Here is a 23,641-nt window from a genome sequence, read left to right as displayed (position 1 = left end):
AAAGAAAACGCGAGAAAGTCATTATAACGAGAAAGAAGGAGGAATTCATAAGAGGTTAGAGGACGAAACATCAATATGAGAAAAATAAGAATTATGGATTTATTGAACTAGAAATAACTGGACTAAAATTTGAAAAAATTGAGAATCTGAAATGAAGAAATTACAGTTAACATTCATTTCAGGTAATTTGGATATAATGAAATACCCACAATAGATGATCTTACTATTGATAACCAAATATTATACTCAAAACTTTTGAGAGATGTTCAGAGAGAACTTTCTGAAAAGGATGTTTAGAAAGAATTAGTAAGAAAAAGAAATCACATCCACCGTATTCTTATTCACTCTGTCTTTATTCTCCAATTGTGAATCAGAAGCGTGGAAGACGATTGCTCGATTATCCAAATCGTAAAAGTAAAGTGTGTGTGGCATAATCGGTCTACGAAGAAAACCATTCACTTTATTCCCTTCTGAATCCTCCGAGGCTTAGTCTTTCTTTCATCGAGGATTTCTTTTCGCTTCTCCCCACATCCATTCTCCCATTTTCTTCCCTCCTCGCTTTGCACTTTCTCTCGGGACGTCGTACTTCTTTTGAATTGAATCGTAACCCCGAAACACAACGAAGAGCGAAACGAAATTCTGATTGGTTTTCATTGGTGAACGAGGTGTTTGTAGCGAGAAAAAAGATGAGGTGAAGAAGGATATATGGATTCAAAAATGGAATCACAAGAGGGCAAAAGATTTGTGTCAATGAACGAGGAATGCTGAAGCTTGAAAATGTATTCCATTTACTTTTAGGACAAAACTGGTACCAACAAAAGCGCATGATTTCTATTCGAGATTGATTTATATCTCGAGATGCCGAATCTTTTTATTATCAAAAAGTGGCAAGTACAAGGCTGCATCATTAATATGAAATAGCTCACTTTACATCTTGTTTCTATAAGGATGAGCTTCAGATTGAAAAGCAATATAATAGTTTGTCGCAATTTAACCAATCCCCCTGATCCCAAACTTGCAGATAAAATAATAATTCGGAACGGTTGGAAAGAAAGTTTCTTTCTTTTTCGCTGGGTTGTTTTTGAGGCTCGATTTCTAGTTCTAGAAGAGGTTTACCGGGCCCAACTTTTTTTGTTAGAAAGCTGTGTTCAATGTCTATTAGATTGTAAATCGGTTAATTTTTACCTCACTTCGTGTTGGAGAAATGACGCTATTTTCTCATTTGCTTTGAAAGCTCATTTGCTATACTCTCATTGGCTATAGCTCATTTGCTATTTTAGCTCATTTTCTATAGATCATCTGCTATGGGGTATCAGAAATGTTTCATAAATGAGGTCATGATAACCGTTTTAGTTTGTTTTATACTACAGGCTTAGGCTAAAGCGTACTTTTTTCCAAAACTTTTGCCTAAGACTATAATTTCAAACATATATAGCAAATGATCTATATCAAATGAGCTAAAATAGCAAAAGATCCATAGCAAGGGATAGTATAGCAAATGAGCTTTCAAAGCAAATGGGAAAATAGCAAGTGATCCTATAGCAAGTGAGTATTTGCCTTTAGGCCAGGCATAATTTATTAATTTGAAAGTTGACGTGCATTTGACCTATATATTTTCAATCAACGCATTGCAACTCGCGATTTTTTCGCCCAACGTTTAAAAGTTTGATCCTCAGCCAAAGAAAATTTGACACGTTGCGCAATGATTTTTCACGTTCGCTGGGGCGCGTTTTTCGACCCCTTGGTTTGAAACATCGTGTACATATAGTTTTTTTTTCTAATTTGATCAATTAATCAATTAATCAATTGAAATGTTTCTGAATGGCTTCAAACTTTTCATGACCGTATATTCTGGTTTTTCGCATGTATTGCTCAAAGACACACGTTCTTGATGAACCTCCCCAAGACAACTGTTTCCTTGCTATTGATTTGACAAAGGGAATCCCCCTAAAACACCATTGAACATTTGAATTGGTTTCAATTCATACTTTCAATCGCTTCTGTCTTCTCTCTTCATTCCAGAAAAGAAATAGCCTATGTCTACATTTATTTTCAGATCATATCTTAACATAGACATTCCTGAATTCCTCGACACCCTTTTCTATATTTCGTAGAATGCAATTTCGTCTCTCCTTCACGTGCCCAGTTTATTGCTCTTTGCACTTATCGGAAACGTAAATTCATCATCCCTGTCCACTCTCAAGGGTCATCAGATATCTCTTCTGGAATGTTCTCTTGATCTTGTAATCCTAACTTTTCGCTATCTCTCCTTTTTAGGGACCCATAAATTTAATTTGTTTTTTTGCTCAGTCACTCTTATGACAGTACTTGACATTTGACATGATTTTCTATTACTCTCTCATGGGCTATGATGTAGTCCAAATAGTGTTTTAGACAAGATCGAATGGGAATATCTAATCACCCCAATTCTCAATTACTATTCTCGTTTTATACTGGTCTCCTCGCTACCATGTTTTTCTTCACGGTTTGTTGTATATTCTGAGTTTGTCTAATAGTCACTATAGTATTTATAGTATCGTTTTACATCAACTTATTTACAAAAGAAATTTCTTGATGATCAGAAATCCAAAAACTGACCTTGATATCATCACACCTAGTTTGTTATTTTTGTTGCCTATCTTTACTATTAACAATCACCAAATTCTGTCTGTGTGTCCGTTTGTTCCCGGTTCCACGACCCTAGCGAAGTCCCCAGTAGACCGAAATTTTTCAAATTTTCACAGATGATTCGAAATAGCAGCGAGATGATGCCCGTCTATTTTATGTTTCGAAATTTTGAGTTTGACGTCTTCTGGAGACGTTCTTCTAATTCTACAGTGCATATCTTTCAAAAATAATATTTACGTCATTCCCGCCCAACCCCCTCTTTTTTCTTATCCACGTTATATCTGACCAAAAGGTGATTTTGTGGAAATAATTATTTAGTCTCAGTTTTGAAAGAAGAGAGAAATAAAAAGTTCAGTAAACTTAAAAATTCTGACTTTCTGAATCCCCTAACTTCTCAAAAACTGCATTTCGGAGATTCTGATTCACGAAATATGATTTTTTTTTTCGAAAATGCTAAATTTCTAACCATTCCTATGCTTCAAACATTTAGATTTTACTCTGAAATTCTAAAATTCTAATGCAGAAATTTGGAAAATTGGAAAAACGGGAACTCGAAAATACCGAAATTTGAAACTCCGGAAAGTTTGAAGTTTGAAAATCAGAGAATTCAAATGTCTAATGTTTCGGAAAATCAGAAGTATAAAAATTCAGATATTCGGAAATCACGAAATTTAAAAATTTGAAAGTTTGAGCACTCGAAAATTGGAAAATCCAAAATCTCAAAAGCAAAAAATCAGAAAAAATCAGAAACTCAGAAGTTCAGAATATCAGAAAGTCAAAGTTCGGAATTTAGAAAATTCGGAAATTCATAAACTTTGTGATTCAAAAACTCCGTAATGTGCTTTAGAGAAAATCCTGAAAATCAGATTCGTGCTAAAATTTTTAATTTGGGGAATTTGAGAAGTAGAATCTCAGAAAGTCGGAAATACGGAAACTCGAGAATACAAAATTTCAGTAATTATGAGTTCTGAAATGAAGTATTTTAATAGAGTAATCTTTAAGTTCTAGAATCGAAGTTCCGAAAATTCAGGACTCCTGAATTTCGAAACTTCTGAAAAAATTATAAATTGTCAAATTCCAAGATATTAGGGAATTAAGAAAAATTATTAGTTCTAAAAATGTGGAAATTTTGAACTGTTCGGGTATCAACTGAGACTAATTTCGGAAGGCCAGAAGGTTAAGCCCCGAAGGCGCATAAACAGAATGTCACTCCAGTTTCTGAAAGTTGACAACACAATCAAATAAAACTTTGTTTTCTGATTCTCTCCGATTTGGAGATTCAAACGTTTTAAGTGAAGCCAGGAGATTGCAGCCGCCGGCAGGCGGCGGAAATCGACTGGTCTTTTAAAATTCAATCAATGATCTTTGTAATTCGCCCGATTCGTTTATCAAACACAGTTTCTATCTCTCTTCTTTTTTTGCTATTCCCTCTAAGTCTCTCAATTTCTCAAACTGTTTATATTTTCAGTCTCCACCCAGTTTCCCTTCCGTCCATCATCATGTATCAAGACGATCATATTGGGTAAGAAATCATTCCACTTTTCGGTCTAAATGGCATCGCATTACAGTTCGGAGCACTCAACTGCAACAACTAATATTTCGCATTTGTGCGGTTTACGTATTTCTGAAAGACCACAAAAAACAAGAAAAACTGGAGTTATTTGTACCATAGGTCCAGCATGCAGCGATGTGGAGACTCTCAGAAAAATGATCAATACTGGCATGAACATCGCCAGATTGAACTTCTCCCACGGAAGTCATGAGGTATTTCTTGTTCAGTCTATCCTTTCAGGGTTCTTCTCCAAAATCTCGAAGTTTAGAATTTCGAATTTTCAGAAAATTTTGGTATGGAAATTCAGAAATTCGGAATTCTCGAAATTCAAAATTAAGAAGTTCTGGATTTCGAAAATTTAGAAATTCAGGAATTTCGAAAATCCAGGAGCATTGAAATTTCGGAAAATTAGGCAGTTAAAAGTTTATAATTTTTCAAATCCGAAAATTCGAAAAAATTCAGAAAATCAAGATTCGGAGATTGAGAAAAAAGTTTGATTCAAGTTTAGAGTTTCTGAATCTCCAAATCTAGACTTTTTGGATTTTAGCTATTTCGAATTTCCAAGTTTCTGAATTCCCATATTGCTCACTTTCAAAATTCCGGTAGTTCAGAAAATTCAGAAAATCCAAACTTTTACAAAAAAGTTACAATTTGATTTTAGGCCCACGCAGCTACTATTAAAACAATCAGAAAAGCTGCAAAAGATGCTCCATTCCCAGTCGCCATTGCTCTTGATACGAAGGGACCAGAAATTCGTACCGGAATGTTTGCCAACAATGCCAAAGAAGTCATCTTAGAGAATGGGAAAAGTATCCGAGTATCGACGGATCCTTCAATGGAGTTTTCGGCTACTGCCTTTAATATCTATGCTGACTACAAGAACTTACCAAAAGTTGTGACTCCAGGATCCAGAATTTATATCGATGATGGACTTATCTCGTTGATTGTTGATAGTTGTGAAGAGAATGCAGTTGTATGTACTATCGAAAATGGAGGAGCCCTCGGAACACGAAAAGGAGTCAATCTGCCAGGAACTGTTGTTGATTTGCCAGCCGTCACTTCGAAGGATATTGAAGATTTGTTGTTTGGAGTTGAGCAAGGAATTGATATTATTTTCGCTTCTTTCATCAGAAATGGCGAAGGAATCCAGAAAATTAGACAAGTGTTGGGAGAAAATTAAGTGTTTCATTGCAACTTCTTCAGGAAATAAACTTGAGTTTTTCAGAGGAAAACACATCTACATCATTGCTAAAATCGAATCTGAAGATGGTGTGATCAATGCTGATGAAATCATTGAAGCATCTGATGGAGTGATGGTTGCCCGTGGAGATCTTGGAATCGAAATCCCACCCGAGAAAGTTTTCCTAGCTCAAAAAATGCTCATTGCAAAGTGCAATCTTGCTGGAAAACCAGTGATTTGTGCAACCCAAATGTTGGAAAGTATGATCAGTAAGCCTCGTCCAACCAGAGCAGAATGCAGTGATGTGGCAAATGCGGTGCTGGATGGAGTCGATTGTGTGATGTTGAGTGGAGAAACTGCAAAAGGAGATTATCCAGTCGAAGCATTGGCTATCATGCACAATGTTAGTTTCTGTTTCGAAAAGATATTTTTAAAAAGAGTGACTCTCTCAGAAGTGAAAACTAAGATCTGATTACTTTCATGACTCGTGCCATAACTTTTGAAAATCAAAGAACTCAAGTTCAAAGGTCTATAGAATAACGAAAAATAATTTTAAGTTGTCGGGTCAAGAAGTAGCAAAACAACTTTTTTCCAGATTTGCAAAGAAGCAGAATCTGCATTTTTCCACATGAAACACTTTGAGGAACTTATTCTCCATACCAAAAAGCCAACTGGAATGACCCATACCACTGCCATCGCAGCTGTTTCTGCAACCATCACTTGCAGAGCTGTTGCCATTATTCTTATCACAACAACCGGAAGGTAACTAAACAACAATAAGGTCCCAGATGGTCTCAGATGTATCCAAATATTCCAGAACCGCCCGTTTGTGTTCTCGTTATCGTCCTCCAGTTCCAATCATTACTGTCTCACGTGACGAACAGATCTCCCGTCAACTTCATCTTCATAGAGGCATTTTCCCAGTCTACTATCCAAGTAGGGTTCTAAAAGCCAATCAAAAACCTTCATAAAATAATTTCAGAAGGACGTATCGAAGAATGGGATGTGGATGTGGAAGAGCGTGTTCAATACGGAGTGAATTTGGGAAAGACTCGCGGATTCATTCATCCTGGTGACCCGCTTATCGTCATCACCGGATGGAAACAAGGAGCCGGATTCACAAATACAATGAGAATCGTTACTGCTTCATAATTTCTTTGTACTTATTTTTGTAGTTAAGTTATATAAGTTTTTTTCGTTTCACATATTTTATAAAATTGTCGTTTACTTCGTTTTCAAAAAAGAACAACTGATCACCTCGTGGTGGATATCATATTGCAAAAAAAAAAATAAAGTTTCTAACTTTTAAAGAGGAGGCGGGAATGGAGCAGTTGTCTCCTTATCATTTTTTCTAAACCGTTTTGTTCAGTTTCCAACAACACCACAAATTCGACTATTTTTGTTTTTCCATTTTCTTCATTTTTTCATTTCTTTTCCGCTTTCTCATGATCAGAACGGGAAATCGAAATTGCTTCTTTCCAGACTCCAATCTTTACAACATGCAAAACATCGCGATCTGCACAGCACTACTGGTAAGTTGCAACTGTCGTCGTAAAAGCTGTAATGGAACGGTCTCTAACTTTAACTTCGAGCCAGTTCATCTCAATTCCTGTTAAAGATTTTAAAAAGTTGTCAGCTGATAGACTGTTCATCATAATTCTACCAACATTTTATCAGTTGACATAGCTTTCATATCTCTCATAGGAGCTGAGATAATTGGCTCAAACTGGACAGTGTGGGGCGCCATGTATTACAGGTTTTACGGTAAGTTGACATTGAAAAATAGTGGATCCAAATGACTCTTCTTCTTTTACTTTTTGTGTCATCCCTGAAATCATGTTTAAAATTTTAATAAAAAAATACTTTTTATCAATTTCGAAAACAAGAACTCAAACAGACTATAACTTTTTGCAAACAATAGCATGTACCAAGATTTTTGTTTAACTTTTTACGAAAACAGACTGAAACTGAAAAAACATATCAGTGATCAATTTCAGTTTCACTTCCCTCTAGGAGTTTTGAGGGCGAGTTCCGAAAAATAAAAAAATCCGGGTTCATTAAAAAAGGTGCATTTTTTGCCTAGAAAGTTGTTTTTCTCTAGCAAATCACAAGATATTTTCAGTGCCTTCTCTCTTCTGTAAGTTCTCGTTCACTTGAAGATCATCCAAGGTACACGGCTGCTCAGTTGACTGATGAATATAAACACATTCTTGACGGAAGAATAAAACTGGAGGATAGTCACGTCATCTCTCGAGACATCACAGTTGATGACTGTGGGAAAAGAGGGGACTATGGTAAGTGGAACGTGGAGAGGAAATCAGTAGATGTTGTATTTCAGAATATCTATCCGACAAACTGGAGGCATTGATTCCAAATCTTAGCCACGTAGACCTTTCTCTGAAATTCGCCTATCCAGTTCCTTTCACTAACCACACAATTCAATTTTCGGTCGATGAGGTTCTTACCCATTTGAATGGAGAAAAAGAATCAGGAGAGAAAGTTTACTTTGCCAGAATGGTTAGAATTTTCTTTTTTTTTCATTTTTCCGAATGAATGTTAATTTCAGAATAATGAAAGCGATGAGTACAAAATCTATGATATTCGTGCTGTTCCGTGCTATTCATAATAGAATTTTTATTATTTTATTTGCTATTAAACTCTTTGTTTCACAGCCTATAATACTAAACAGATGATAAAAAATGTATATCATAAGCTTTGAAAAAAAATTTTGCAAGAAGAAATATGAAAAAAAAAACCGGAAATGTTATTTTTTGTGGATATTTGCTACTAGAAAACAAGTGTTTATACAGTTGACAATCGTGGACATTGTTGTTAAAAAAAAGATCAAGAACATAAATTTGAAAATACTATAACGGATATCAATTTGGTCTAAAATATTTCAGGTGTAAAAAACAAAAATATTGTTCTACTTTTGTCTTTGCTACACAGGAAAGACGAAGTCGCCGAAAAGCGTGCAAACGGCGGCTGAAATCCAAGAATTGGCTTTGAGTTGCGCCTATAAGCAAATGGGGAGAAATTTGTGTCAAAAAGTTTAGAAGGCAATTATTAGTAAGCAAACCATAATAAAAAACAAGTTTATTGAATGAAACTAAAAGAAAAAAAATCGTTTTTTAATAGTTCAATTGATTTTTTTTGAAGAACAATAAACATAGTTTTGGTCTGATTATTATCCGTAATTTACTAATGATTGCATTTTATACTTTTTGTCATAAATTATTTCAATATTTTCTTAAAGACGCAAGTGATAGCCACCTCTTATACCTTCAGCCGCCGTTTGCACGCTTTTCGGCAACCCGCCTTACCTGTGTTAAATAATTCTAACTAACAAGTACAGGGTGCGGCAAGAGTGCGTGTGCATAACTTTGAAACAAAAAAACCAATAGTGATTTTTATCATTCAACAATTTTCAGTTGATAAGCTTTAAAAAAAATCATGACTCATTCAACAATTACATCCGTCTGAATTCATAAATTCAAAATTTCTACTATTTTGGTAGTCTTTTACGTACCCGAAAAAGTTTAAACCAATCGCAATCACTTTCAGTCCCCATATTTCTTGGGAAGATTTTCGAAAATTTCTAGGTTTTGGCATCGATTACTTTTTATCATTCTAATGATCATTTAATGATATTCAAAAAACACAAAAAAGGGTGACTACCTCATTATCTAAAAAGCATTCAAACAATTGATCGAGTCCATTCCAGTATGACTACCAAACTTAATACATCCGAAACTTTGACTTATGATCAGACAAATACAAACTCAAATGAGACATCTGTGTACATATTCCACACAACACCATCCACAGATTGGTCTCATTTAGCCTGTTTCCTGTGGAACGCTCATTTGGTGCAAGTTGAAAGATTTTCAAACCAGTTCAAGTTTTGTTATTGAAGACAGCGTTCAATATTAGAAACTTTAGACTTGGCAAATTATTTAATTTTTCAGTTTTTCCAAACTTTAGACGCAAGAGAGTTCTTTTTGAACTCGTTTAAAAAGTTATTTCCTCCAAACTGTGGTTTGTTATGTATAGGGCCTGCATCCTCGTCTGGAAAACAATATAATATTTCAATTAGCCATTCATTTGAATCACATGAGCAATACAGTCACCACCCACTTTTGAATCTAAACATGCGGTTCATATTTCTAAACAAAAGAACCTTGTGTCTCCCATTCATTCGTCCTCGACCTCTACCATTTTCACCTATCTACCATTCCGATCTTTTTCTTTACTCTGAATTATTGTAGATCTCAATCCAAGATAGCGCCTATTCTTCTATTGTCTTGACTTCACCGGTCACCCTATTCTTCAAAATGGCATTGACCCTTTTAAAAGTATAAAGAGGTTTTCTTGAATCGTCCTTTCCTATTTATTCAGTTGGATCCTTTAGGAGAAAAATATTTTGTATTTCTCATCCCATTTTTTTTGTAAAATTTGTTTGTGCGCACCGATTATTGCTCCACCTGATACAACTCATCCAATAGACCCCCCACGGGTCCATTCATATATTTTCAGTCTGCATCACAATGGTCGCCGTTATGCTTCCAACTTCCAGAAAGACAATTGAGCAGAAGACTCCAACAGCTGTAGACAGAAACTGGCCATGCTTTGTAGTTGCTTTCACGATGGCTTCGATCAAACTCCTTTTGGCATACACCGGAACTGAGGATTATAAAATTTCTGGATTCAGTGAGTTTGTAGTCTACATAATTTTGTCTGGGTTTCCCGTTCCATCATGAAATCAAAATTTTCAGATGACGTGAACGTCTTCTTCCTGATGGAACTTGGTTCAACCCCTCTTGCCATCATCAGTCCACGTGTCTGGTTCGCCATGTTCATGTGTTCTCTTGCCTACATGTCTGTGGAGACTGGTTACCCGACAATTGCCATCATCACGATTCTCTCCATGCTCATCATTGCCTACGCAATGGAATTCTCCGACTACAGAAGAAAGAAGGAATCGGAGAAAACCGCTGTCTACCAAATTCTTCCGCTTGTTGATGAGAAGAAACTCAAAGAGCAAGAAATGATTTAAATGTATTTTCTGTCAACTTAACATTACAATGTTATTTCTAATCAAAATGATCCAAACTCGAGTGAAAGATTTGAAAATCTTCCCAAAACCAAAGCCTTATTTTTTTTTCTGGAAATTCGCCTGTTTGTAATTATTTTATATTACGGTCTATTTCTTTTTTGACAAACAAAGTTTTCTCGACAACCCAATTCCGGTCAATATCTACTGACAGAATAGTTACAGTAACCCACTGTTAATCTATAATAATCAATACACCAACTAAAGTCAATAGACCAACTACATGCCAAATACGCGTCTATGCTCTGGGCAATGTTCGTGTAGAGGAGATTTCCATAGCAACGAGAAGACAGGTGTTCTTGACACACCGAACATATACATAATATCTTCTCCCCGTTTCGTAAGAAGTTTTCTGAATACGAGCATTCTTCAATCGATTACTAAATAGAAAGAACACAGTCCCTATTTATTACGGTATACGAGTTGCAGGTGAGTGTTCTTATTTCAATGTCTGAATATTTTGATTTAAAAAAAACTGAAGTTGACCTATAATAGTTTTGTAGTTCAGCATGCCCCCTTCTCGATTCAGTTACTTTTCATGATCACGTCTTCAGTGTTCGGTTATAAATTTCTCTTGTCTGCTTTTTCTGCTTCCTCTTTTCGTACGACGAATGTTTAGTAAGGAAACACGTCTTTCTCTACCTCGTCTAATCAGCTTCTTGTCTAACAAACAGCTGATTCATACTCTGCAACTATATTCTGTGACTTCATGTTCTGTCTTTTAATATCCCTCTCGTTCTATGTTCAGATAAAATACCTAACGTTTGGATTTTACGTATTTTTCATATCTGTATCTTACTCGGGGATGTAATGAGTTATATAGACCTTCCCATCCGAATACATAAAGGACTTGAGCATTCAAAAATCTAGATGATTCACATCATATCCGTTTCCGTCTACAATTATATATTTCAGCTCGAGCTCTGAGCCATTTTGCGGAGCCGTTGCTTCCCATTTTTTCTTTTTTCCCTCTCTAAAGCCTTCTGTCTCTGTTCATTTTCAATCGTATTCCCGTTCTTTGCCTCGCTCTCTTTGTGTGCGCGCCCATCTTCCCTCAGCTGGCCTCAAAAAAAGTTAGTGCAAAAATTCACGTATTACTCACAGGCCCACGCGAGAGCGCGTTGCGCACACGACATGAGAAATAGGGTTGCGAGATGATAGACGCAGCGAACTTTCCATGCAGAGATCGTTGAAAAGAGGGGTGCCGCGACGACGAGAGTGACGTCGCGAGAGTTTTCTGCGGTGGGGCGCATTTTCAAAACATGTCGTAGTCCAACACGGGTGGGCGCTGGGGGCTATTGCCTCACACGGTTCTCCGATTTTTATCTATATTTTTCTCGGTTTCCTTGCTTATCTTTTACCGCACGCAATTTTCGATGAGAAGACATCGGACTAGTGCAAAGTGGCAAAATAATACCGGTCGCCCTTTACGTTTTCCATGAGAGATCACAGTAGGATTCGAAGAAGAAGATTTTCTGCTTTGATTTTTCTCCACAGAGTTACTGTAGATATTCTTGGCCTTGTTGATGGAGAAAATGTTCACCTTATTAGATTATAATGCTCTTAAATCCACTATTTGTCTGAAACGTCCATTGAGCAATCTCTGAATTTCTCTTGCTCAGAATTTGCTATAAAGAATGACCCAATTTGAGTTACAGATCTCATGAAGCTATAAAAAGAATCATATTATCATGCGTGGACGTCGACAAGAGGACATTGCTACGACGTCGTCAGCTCCCTCGACAAGCACATCGCATAAAAAGAAAACAGTGTCAAGCAATGGATCGTTTAGACCCAGAACGCAGTCCAACCCTGGAGGCAAAATGGAGATGTACGATCACTTCTATAAGGTTGGGAAAACATATTCTAAAGATCTTCACTAATGTGAATAATTTCCAGAACTTCCAACGACCTCCAATGGCTCCAGTGTATTACCCAACGTCTGAAGAGTTCGCAGATCCAATCGAATACGTAGCGAAAATACGACCGGATGCAGAGCGCTACGGAGTTGTCAAAATCGTCCCACCATCGGTATATAACAGTGTGGTTACTGTAACATATAACGTTGATTTTTCAGGACTTCAAACCTCCATTCGCTATAGATAAGGAAAAGTTCACATTTCGTCCGCGGACACAGAAGCTAAACGAAGTGGAAGCAATCGTGAAAGAAAAGCATACTTTCATTGAACGTCTTGTTAACTTCAACCGATATTCTGGACTCCAATTCGAGTTCCCGGTGGATAGAGACGGAAACGTTGTGGATTTGTACAGACTCCATCGAATAGTTCAGAATTTCGGTGGTTGTGAAGAAGTGAACGATGAGGAACGATGGAGAGATGTTGCTCGTGAATACCTGCCAAAGGAGCAAATGACTCGAGGAGTTCCATCTTATTTCATCAACCTCATACGCGCACATTACAACTTGCACATTGAGCCATTCAACCGTAACTTAAAAGAAAAGGCAATGAAAAACGAAGATGAAAGTGATGATGAATTGGAGGAATTAAAGCATAAGTGAGTGATCCATTCTTTGTAGTGAGTTTTCAAGAGTATAATCCGTTTTTCAGATATCAACATCATCACGGTACAATGAGAAGTGAGCCTGAAAATACTGATGGCAAAAACACAGAAGATGTCGAAGAAGAATGCCCGATGTCAATGCAGAGTGGACGACGACGGTCTAAAAACAAGAAGCCAGTCCCAGCTAAAAAATCATCAAATGGTACTCCAAAAAAAGGATCCCGAGGAAAGAGTAAGTCATTTACATTTATACAGAAAAAAACAATTGAAAATCATCTTCAGAAAATTCCAAAACTGAAGAAGATGAAGAGGAAAATGAAGATGTAATTGAGCAAGTATATTGCGTCTCCTGTAACGAAGGAAAAGACGAAGATCTTCTTCTGCTGTGCGACATTGAAGGATGCAACAGTGGTCGTCATACTTATTGCTGTGATCCAGTTCTCGATGAAGTTCCCGAAGGAGAATGGAGATGTCCAAAATGCATCGAATCGGAAGACGCCAAGATTGGACTCGATTGGGGATTCTACGACGCTGAAACAGAATACAACCTGAATACATTCACTGAGTTCGCAAACAAATGGAAGTGCGATTATTTCGGAGTTGACAACGTTTCGAAAGTATCGTGTGATGCATTGGAGAAAGAGTTTTGGAAGAATGTAGTGTCTCATGACAACCCAGTTGCTGTGAAGTATGGAGCTGACTTGATTACAAGCCGAGTTGGAAGTGGATTTCCACGAAAAGAAGATAAACATACTGGTCCCGATAGCAAACTGAAACAACAATATGCTAACCACGCTTGGAATCTGAACAACATGCCAGTTCTCAGTGAATCAGTCCTATCCTACTTCAACACTGGAATATCCGGAATGATGGTCCCGTGGGTCTATGTAGGAATGTGTTTCTCTACATTCTGCTGGCACACAGAGGATCATTGGACTTATTCTGTAAACTACAATCACTTTGGAGAGCGCAAAATTTGGTATGGAGTTGGCGGAGACGATGCTGAAAAATTCGAAGAAGCATTGAAAAGACTTGCACCTGGCTTGACTGGAAGACAAAGAGATCTTTTTCATCACATGACCACTGCCGCCAATCCAAGCCTTCTTCGATCACTGGGTGTTCCAATTTATTCAGTTCATCAGAATGCTGGTGAATTTGTTATAACCTTCCCCCGTGCCTATCACGCCGGATACAACGAAGGTCTTAACTTCGCAGAAGCTGTGAACTTTGCTCCGATCGACTGGCTGGCGAAAGGTCGCGAATGCGTGCAATCGTATTCAAATGTACGAAGGTACCTCGTGTTCTCTCACGATGAGCTCTTGTTCAAGATGATTGAAGCCATGGACAGACTAGGTCTATCTACAACACTTGCCGCATACGATGAGCTCAAAAGAGTGATTGAAAAGCAGAAGAGACTCCGTCAGTTTATTGCCCAACTAGGAGTTCCTGCCCGTAACGTGGAACAAGTAGCATTCGAGAAGATACCCGACGAGCAGAGATCATGTCGATTCTGTAAAACGACACTGTTCATGTGTGCTCTGATCTGCAACAAACACAAACGGATGACCTGCGTCGAACATCATGATCACCTCTGTAAAACTTGCACTCCGAAAGATTACAAGTACCAATACAGATACGAAATTGATAATTTGACACATCTTTTTGATGAGCTTGGAAAGAGAACTGTTGACACCGCTGGATGGCAAGAGGACGACGACGACATGTACACCCAAGAGGAGATGCCGAAACTGGAACCAATGGTAGATTTATACAACGTTGAAGAGCAGAGCAGCAGTCGTCAGAAAAATCAAGTTCATAACATAATCGCTATTCAACATACAGCTAAAAGTGCTATCGAAAAAGCCAATCAACTTCTGTTCAAAAAAGTACGCACGCGAACAAAGACTCGATGCCAAAGAGCAGATACACGAACTGATGCGGATGGAGTCAAATCTCTCATTGAACAAATGCAAGGAATGGATTGCAACCTCTCCGGTCTAATTGATAAACTTCAAAAGTTTCTCGATCAAATCGATGCATGGAGATCCAAAGCTCAAATCATGATGAGTCAAGAACACAAGTATTCCAAAGATGATTTTGAGCACTTTATAGAAGAAGGAGATGAGTATGATATCAAATTGTCTGAGATTGAGGAATTACGGAAAGTTGTCGGAATGAAGGAATGGTCAGAAAGAGCCATTGAAATTACTTCGTGGGCTCCAACGAGTAATATGGAAAAGGACATTGATTTCGAATACAAGATGCGATACACCAATAAAGATGTTATAGCGTAAGTTTATATCAGTCAGTAGTATATTTAGAATTATTACGGTTATCGCCTTGACTTCTGTATTATAGGTACTGTATGAATTCCAGTTAAAACTTCTGAAAGACGTTTTAAACCTAAAGTTAATTTCTAGAAAAACGTTGACAATGATAGTCCATGATAAAAACAACATGGTAAATAGGATAGAATGTGATAATAAAAAAAATTTTCCAGATTGATTCGAGAAGGATCTCGAAGTTCAAGCAACCATACTTCCCAATTGATAGCCAAACTTCAACATATGCTCGCCGAAGCTAATAAACGCGAAGCAGAAGCTACAGAATACTTCGATAACCCTTCACTGGACAAGCTTCAATCGATTTGGAAAAATCTGAGAACATCAGACTGGTTCTACGAGCCATGTAAGCTGATATCTGATAGGGCCGCTTTCTTATTATCACATTTCAGATATCAACTTGGTCCGGTTTGAAATTGGTCAAATCGCAAAAATTAAGTCAATGATAGATTCTACAATTCCCGCACTTTCTGGACTTGATTTGAAACCTCAGCTTCTGCGTCTTGGAGACAGTTCAATCACATTTGCGAAAGCAGTAGAGTTGAGCAAAGCATGTGAATTATCAAAGACTCTGCACAAATCACAAGAACATTCCTCCCTTCTTGAGCTGATAAACAGAATGAATTTGTTCACGGAACGAATAGCCAAGCTGTTCAAACCCATGAATTCTTATCACAATTTGTTTGAGGTATGAATGACAATTTGATCTACTTTGAGTTCTAACGGTTTTTCCAGATTGTCTCGGAGCGTGATGATTTGACTCCTCTTGCAGAAGGACAGGTGTTGCAATTGTACTACCAAGGAGAAACAATCAATTCTGGAAATGAATGGCATCAAATAAAAGACTTTGACTCCCTGGAACAGATGCTCCATCATCAATCTTCTCTCCGTGAAATGCAATCCAGAATTTTCGAGAAAGTCAAACAAACGAATTCTGCCCGTGGACTAGAGGGATGTTGTTGTCTTGGAGGCAACAAAAGCGACTCATCTGAATCAGTGTTGTCATGTATCATGTGTGAATCGCAATTTCATGTCCGATGTTGCGAGTGGTCCACATTTTTCCAACATTTACCAAAAGGATGTTTCATGTGTGTGCGTTGTTTGAGAGGACAACGTCCAGTGATCGACGACGTTGCGAATGCTTTGAATGGAACACCATCTGGTTGTATGGAGACTCATCTTGTTCGGAATCTTATCCAAAAGTCGAGGATAATCACTCAAAACCTCATGGATTGCTCAAACAAACGTCAGTCCGGTGAAGTCGCAAGTGATGAAATGTGCAAAAAAGCGCTTTTTGATTGGCTCGCATGTGAGATAATGAACCCCAACGGACTTCCCAAGGCTGTTGAATTGATCCACGAATTTTTCGGAGATTATCTGGAAAAGCAAGCCAGGTATTTAAATATCGATATAAAAACAAACACCACATTCTTGATTTTCAGCGCTGCTCTCGAGCTTCAACAAAGACCTGTCAAATCGAAACCATCCGCTTCTTTGTTCGATCCCAAGTTGAATTCTAAACGCAAAAGACCTAATCCTTCTCAAAAAGATTCATCAAAAAGTAAATCGCGTAAACGCCAAGGACAGATTTCTCCAATTGACTACTGCGAGGAAGAGACTGAGTTCAAGTCTTGCCAAGCACGAAGTTGTCTGAAGCCATTCGGCGATTCAGTCAATTGGGTTATGTGTGATGCTGGCTGCAAAAACTGGTTCCATGTGATTTGTGTAGGGTTTACTCTTCGAGGTGAGTACATGAGTGCCGATTTCAGTTCAGTAACCTTTGCCAATTGCAGAAATCAATGATATGCACGAATACCGTTGCTCATCATGCCTCGATCACGCTGATTCTCCAGCTTCCAGTGTTTCTACAGAATGATTCCCCATTCAAACATTCCCGTTTTATCCCCATTTGTTTTCATCATAATCTAACATCAACCCTATCCATTTTCATCAGAGTTCTATCATAATTGACTAATCATTGCAACTTCTCAGCCGATTCACCGGCCGCCTGAATCAAGGTTTCCTCTTTAATGTATCGTTCTCATTTCCTAACAAGCTTTCAGCAAAAATGTCAAAAAAGTACAGTAGTCTCTCCCGAATCTTACCAGCTTCTTTCATTTCATCGCATTATTTCCTTTCTGATTCTTTCTCTCTCTCTCTTTCTTTAGTTCTTCTCTGTTGAATCTCGAATCGGGTTGCCCCAGTCTAACTCTCCTTTTGTCTCCCCGCGCATCCATTTCTAAGTCCCCCATAAGTCCAATCGAAGAGTTTTTTCTAAATCTCTATTATTCGTACTTTACTATCCAGCTCTTGTAGACGAGACTCTAATATATTTTTTCTCCATTCAAAGCTTTTAAATGCCTGAATCATTATTTGTATCAAAATCTTTATGATCATAAAAAGTGTTTATTTACAATAAATATTGAAATAAAAGAGGACAACTATTAAATTACAAGCTTTGTTGCGAAACCCGCCGCAGTGCAAAATAAGAACTATTATGTCGTTGACGAAATGAAATAAATTAACTGTTTCACTACCAAACTATTCCCCATTTCGCACTGACTTCGTCGAACTTTTTGGATTCTGGAACCGGTGGAGCTGATCGAATAGAAGTGGCAATATCAAATGGATACTCCTCTCCCCATGCATCGAACCATACACGACGAAGACGGCGATTAACCTGAAAAGAGAAAAAAATACATTCTAGCTTCAAGTTCAATTCATACCGAGTTGAGCTTATCATAAAACTGCTCGCGTTTAGCATTAAATTTCTCCATCTCCTCCAACATTCTCTCAGTTGAAATTTTTGGATTCGAAGGTACATAAGTCTGATGACTGACTTCTTCGCGTCGCAAACGGAGGGATTCATCATGAAGATTGTCCAAGAGTTTTAGTAATAAATCTTGTCTAGTTTGAGATTCCAAAGTAACTGGTCCCGAGATCAATCCTGGAACAGTTGAGAATCGTTTCGATCCAGATTGGGCTAGTTCTCCTTTGAGTTTTCTGATCTCGAGCTCTGCTCGCTTTCTGGCATCCGTCTGCTTGTTCAACTGATTTTCAAGGAACACAACTTCTCCTCTACTCGCACTGCCTTCCTCTACTACTGACGACGAACTTGGGGCAGTAGGAGCACCTGCGGATCGCGTCTCCATGGCATGAATGTTTTTCCAAAGAGCTTCCTTGCTGATCTTGTTAGCACGTTGTTTCAGTTCCAAGTTCTCCCCTTCGACTTCTTTCATCTCTCGTTGTAGTGCATCCATCGATTCATCGAACTCACTAAATTTAAAAATTCTTAAATATGAAACATATTACAAACATACATTTGTTTTCTTCTGTGATCAGCCACCATCTGGTTTATCTTTTCTTCCAAATGCTTCACCTTGTCTCCCTCTGCCTTATCAGTAGAATTCAAACGAGACTCTGCCATATCCAATCGTAACTTGAAGTTTGATACATCTTCGATTCGTGCCTTGATTTGCTTACGCAATTCCAACATCTCATTATCTTTCTTTTCCATTTGCCAACGAAGTCCTTCTGCTTCTTGAGCTGCTTGCTTCCGATGGTGTGCTCTGTCGAGAAGAGGTGGGAATGTCTTCTTCTCCGGAGCAACATGCTCCATTTTAGCAGATTCCAAAGTGGAATTCACTTTCTCGAGACTATCGCGAAGAGACCTCATCGTTGTGCGAATAGGATCGAAAGTATTCTCGATTGCAATGTATCCACTGCTCTTGGCAACAACTGAATGGATCATCTCTTTGACTCTCTTATCGTCAAATCCTTCTGTCTCCGAAATTCCACCAAAATTGTGTGCTCCGTTTGTACAAACTTCTTGAAGTGTGGACGCCATTTTATCAAGCTGGGCAACAGCGTTGAGAAGCTCATCGGTAAAATCACTTTCCAACTTGATAATTTTTCGTGGGTCACTTCCATTCGGGAGAAGTCGAGCTGCTTTCAGAATTACAGACTCGCAAGCAGCAAACTCGTCGTTTAGAGATTGAAGGAGATTGAACACTTCTCCAGCATTAACCGATTCCTGAAAAAAAGGTTCAATTTGTTGGTAATTTTTGTAATGTTTACCTGTAAGAAGTAGGAAATTCTTTGGGTATTCACCCGACAATACGCGAGACCTGCTGTGAGAGACGAACAAACTGATGAAATCCATTGTGAAGCGTTGAACCCATCACCACCAAATTGTAACGAAAAAATCATCTGGAAGTAGGCGAGAGGACGGATGAATCCGTCAAGAGAAGTATTCTCGTCGAAACGAGAAGTTTTGAGAAGCTCCAAGTATTGATCAATTGCTCTTTCGTGAGTTGCCATCTCACCGTAGCTTTCTGTCAATTTTATCAGCGCTTCTACAGTAGTTTCTCCAACGGCACTTTCTAATTTTCCGACAGCAGCGACTATGGAGTTTGCAAGATACGAGACACGTGCCACGTGAGCCCATTGTTCTCCCTTGTGAGACTTTGTTACATGCTCACGACGCATTCCTCCCGGAACTTGTGGATACTGGAATTCACTTTATATTATGATAAATTAGAAAGTACAAACTTACACATTGAGCAGCTAAAGTAGCGAATAACGTTGCCTTTGCAGAGAGGCGTGGAAGCAAGACAACTAAAAGAATCGAGTCATTTTCTCCTCCAACACGAGCAAAATTATCAGGAAGGAACGCCTTCAAGTATCCAGCCTGGCGACGGGCATATTCAACCTCGATTGCATTGATCTGTCGCTCGACGATTTCCGAGAAATTGCGGTTCGCCGAAATTTGAAGTTGGTTGAACATTGTTGCCCGATCGTTATCTTCCGTCGTTTGACCATGAACTTGCTCTTCAAGACTCAAAATTTGATCCTTCTGATCTTGAATTTGAGAATTCAAATTTGCCATTCTTTCTCGGAACTTCAAAATAGTTTGGGACAACTCGGCAGCATGCTTTTGTTCATCTCGTATGCGTCCGTTCAGTTCATGTATATGAATTTTCAGTTGCTCGATTTCCTTCATGAGATCTTTCTCTTGTTGTTTTTGTACTTCAGCAAGTTGCTCATCCAAGTCTTTAGCTTCTTCCATGTCTTCTATCGTCTCCTCAAGCTGCCTGTAAGTAACAAAGTTAGAAAAGCTATTCAACAAGTTTCAAACTTACGCAATACGTTCTTCCATGTTGAAGTTTTTATCCGTTAGCTGAGTAACCATTGCTTCAGCACCCATGGCAGCATCAATCTGAAATATGGAAATATGAAACGGATCATTCGAAATTCGGGGGATGGAAAGATATTTGTTTCTAGGAAGCGTGCAGATATAGTCGTCCCAGGGTGGACAAATCACACAATTTCTAACGAAAGATTGACCATAGAACTGAACACCACGATATGATCTACTTATCAAAAAAATCTACCTCTTCCCACATATTTGAAAATTCTATCTGAAACAGAAAAGAATCGAGTGTGACAAGATGAATACACAACACATTTACGAAGCATCAAAATTCAGAATGTTTCAAACCTCACGCTAATCATTTCTGAGTTTATTACGTACCTGCTCTTGGAATCCGGCTATCTTGGATTCAGCAATTTCAGCTTGTCTCTTGAGGTTCTCTGCGACTCGAATGAGTTCAGAATTCTCATTCTTCAATCTTTCAGCTTCTTCCACTGCCTTTTGTTGATCAAGTTTAGCTTGAGCACTCAAATCACGCATCTTGATAAGAGCGTCTTTCAGCTTATCATTCTGCATTTCAATCTGTCTCATTTGAACTGTGTTTCCAACTTGAGCACCACCTCCACCGTTTGCCATTTCGTCTTCTAAAAGTCCCAGCTTAACTCTCATCTTTTCCAATTCTTCCGTGAGTTCGTTGATTTTAATTTCAGCAACATCAGCTTTTTCCTCGGCCAGCTCCTTTTCAATAGTGGCCATTTCCATCAATTCTTTGCTCTCCTCAATTGAATTCTTGTTATCTTCGTGCCAAGCTCTCAGCTCTTCAGCGGATCTTCTCTCTTCGAGAAGTTGTCTTTCTAGCTCAACCACTTTGTCATTCAATCGACTTTTCACATCTTGAAGAGTTCTGTGCTCAATAGAAATTCGCTCGAACTCGAGAAGCTTTGCATGATCGTCTTTTCGTTTTGCTCTTGTTGTCTCTAGTTTATCGGTGAGTTCTTTAACCTGAATTCGAAGGTATTCTAGTTCGGTGGAATGGTCGATGTTTGAAGAAATTGAAGTTGTTCGTGGATGAGCAGCAGCAGAAGTTGTGGAGATAGGTGACATTGGAGCAGCTGGTCCCGTCTGAATGAATGAAAATTAACTGTCGAATATATCTACCATATAGGAACCAATCAATGCTGTGAATAGGAAAACTCAGGATGAACATATTCGGGCTCTACCTACCGCTATAACAGTCAAAAAAGAAGAAGATCGAGATCTAGACTCAGAGTTATTGCCTTCGTTCTCCAAACAGTCCTCTGGCAATTCCTCTATGCTCTAAAGGATAGAATACACAAATTTCTACATCTACCACTACGAAATCATATAGTTTTTGTTCTGAGAACTCACATCATCTATCTTTTTAGCTCGTGAAAGAACACTTTCGTTGGGGAGTACTGTTCCAGATTCTGTCATTGTTGGAGGTGGCAATTCATTTGGAACCTCTGTTTCAGATTCAGCAGGTTTCGTCTCCTCTGTTGGTTTACTCGGTGCCATTGACTGTCGCGGCTTTGCAATGGAATTATTTTTCGCAGGAGGCACTGGAACAAAAGATATTTATGATTCTTCCGAAACCCTAAATTTTACCTGTTGTTGAAACTTTCTTTGGAGGCGCCAAACTTTGTCGTCTTGAAGCTGCATCTGGTGCGGTGAATTGAGGCTGCAACTGGTCAATGTATGTCATGTTTTTAGAGAGTTAACTTCAAGTATTTAGTTACAAGACAATAATTAGAGGAAAGCACGAAAAGCAGACAAACCCTAGGTTTAGATGTAGATGCGCTAGCACGACTCGAAGCAACGGAAGATTGTGATAAGTTGGAGAATTCACGGACCATTCTTGACTGAAAACGACAATTAGGTAATTAGAACACGAGCCAGAAGACATAAGGGGTGAGATAAAGTCTGTAAGCGACAACTGAAACAAGCCAAAACAAGAAAAAAGTTCCAGCATAGTAAGAACACAAATGATGATAATTAAAAATAAGTTCAAGATGCTTTGAAGCAGGTTTCTCTAAACAAGCATAACAAAACATTCATGTGTTCAATTTACCGTCGAATCAGATTTGTTTTTTGTCATAGGCGGAGCTGGAGACCTCGCCTTTTGCGGTGTTGTTGACCGCTTTTTCTATAATCTAATAAACCCCACTGTATGTTTTAACAATCAGTTTACCTCGTTGGGATCTACTAGCTTTGACACTGAACGTGGACCCATTCCGGTCTGCCGCCCGGATAACTTCTCCGACGATGCAGCTGGTGAAATTCCAGGACTCGACTGAAATTGATTCATAGTATTCAACTTGCTATTCAGCTTACCCCTGGAGATGCTTTTGATCCTGCAGATCGACTCATTACACTCGAGTCTTTGCGAATCGCCGAAGCTGTTGGAGCTTTCAATCCGGATCTTTTTACTGTATCTTCAAGTTCAACAGCACTTGCTTTGACAAAAACTCCGTAATTAGGTTCGCATTGGAAATATGCAACATCTTTAACTGTTCCGTTATTCTTTCCAGTTGGGGTATCCAAAATGACTCCGATCCATTCACCTTCGGCAAACTGCGTCTGGCCAGCGAAGACTACCTTCCCGTTTCCCGAGCTAGCTGGAATCAACAGTTATTTAGCTCTTGTTCAGGGTCTATCTTGTATATGTAAAATACTCACTTTTGACCCGGGTTCCTATTTCGAACGACATCCGGGAGATGACGCTCGATCAATATTTTTGATCCAACGAATAATTAGATATACCTGAAAACAATTGAAATTAGATCGATATCGTGTTGCGAAACAGTTTCTTTGGTCAACGCGAAACTGAGAGAGCCGACTTCAAACAGTGAAGTGATGGCTGGCGCGTTTTCTGTGCGCATAGTCGCGCCAAGGCAAAGCAGCTGAGAAACATTTTCGAATAAATATTCTTTAATTTATATGCCGTTTCGCTGTATCTTTCACTTTTGAGAATTGACTTTTTGAGAAACCGTTCTGATGAAGAAAATTTCTTCAAGAAATCTGAAAATTCGGAAAGCGCGTTTTTCGTTGAGAGCACACCCACTGGGAGGAAAACAAAAAGTGGGAATAACCATCTAGGAGGAAAAATGAGCGGAGCCGGGGGCGGGGCCTAATT

At 38.5% G+C, this 23,641-nt stretch overlaps 5 protein-coding genes across 5 annotated transcripts; 4 read left to right on the top strand and 1 right to left on the bottom strand.

Annotated features, from left to right (window-relative positions):
- Positions 1-4,127: 4,127 nt before the first annotated feature.
- Positions 4,128-6,512, top strand: CBG05956 (the record flags this gene model as incomplete). The annotated part of the gene is made up of 7 exons (XM_045235480.1): positions 4,128-4,150; positions 4,197-4,392; positions 4,842-5,344; positions 5,406-5,763; positions 5,956-6,122; positions 6,178-6,296; positions 6,343-6,512. The coding sequence occupies 7 exons, from the start codon at positions 4,128-4,130 to the stop codon at positions 6,510-6,512; spliced, it is 1,536 nt and encodes a 511-aa protein (XP_045093112.1).
- A 347-nt stretch (positions 6,513-6,859) lies between these two features.
- On the top strand, positions 6,860-7,986 carry CBG05957 (the record flags this gene model as incomplete). The annotated part of the gene is made up of 4 exons (XM_002633190.1): positions 6,860-6,892; positions 7,483-7,654; positions 7,699-7,877; positions 7,927-7,986. 4 exons carry the CDS (start codon positions 6,860-6,862, stop codon positions 7,984-7,986), a joined length of 444 nt encoding a protein of 147 aa, XP_002633236.1.
- A 1,921-nt stretch (positions 7,987-9,907) lies between these two features.
- CBG05958 lies at positions 9,908-10,416 on the top strand (the record flags this gene model as incomplete). The annotated part of the gene is made up of 2 exons (XM_002633191.1): positions 9,908-10,070; positions 10,136-10,416. The coding sequence occupies 2 exons, from the start codon at positions 9,908-9,910 to the stop codon at positions 10,414-10,416; spliced, it is 444 nt and encodes a 147-aa protein (XP_002633237.1).
- Positions 10,417-12,164: 1,748 nt separating this feature from the next.
- On the top strand, positions 12,165-17,211 carry Cbr-rbr-2 (the record flags this gene model as incomplete). The annotated part of the gene is made up of 10 exons (XM_045235479.1): positions 12,165-12,323; positions 12,373-12,504; positions 12,551-12,987; positions 13,041-13,225; positions 13,276-15,283; positions 15,494-15,681; positions 15,728-16,023; positions 16,071-16,729; positions 16,778-17,079; positions 17,129-17,211. 10 exons carry the CDS (start codon positions 12,165-12,167, stop codon positions 17,209-17,211), a joined length of 4,449 nt encoding a protein of 1,482 aa, XP_045093111.1.
- A 657-nt stretch (positions 17,212-17,868) lies between these two features.
- On the bottom strand, positions 17,869-23,215 carry Cbr-dnc-1 (the record flags this gene model as incomplete). Its single annotated transcript, XM_045235478.1, has 13 exons — positions 17,869-18,015; positions 18,062-18,626; positions 18,656-19,368; positions 19,413-19,844; positions 19,891-20,428; positions 20,477-20,553; positions 20,869-21,609; positions 21,877-22,067; positions 22,114-22,186; positions 22,284-22,367; positions 22,697-22,798; positions 22,840-23,123; positions 23,185-23,215. 13 exons carry the CDS (start codon positions 23,213-23,215, stop codon positions 17,869-17,871), a joined length of 3,978 nt encoding a protein of 1,325 aa, XP_045093110.1.
- Positions 23,216-23,641: the final 426 nt, after the last annotated feature.

Source organism: Caenorhabditis briggsae (genome assembly GCF_000004555.2).
Source record: "Caenorhabditis briggsae complete genome, chrIV, whole genome shotgun sequence".
In the NCBI taxonomy this organism is placed as follows: Eukaryota; Metazoa; Nematoda; class Chromadorea; order Rhabditida; family Rhabditidae; genus Caenorhabditis; species Caenorhabditis briggsae.
This window is presented reverse-complemented; position numbering and strand designations above follow the sequence as displayed.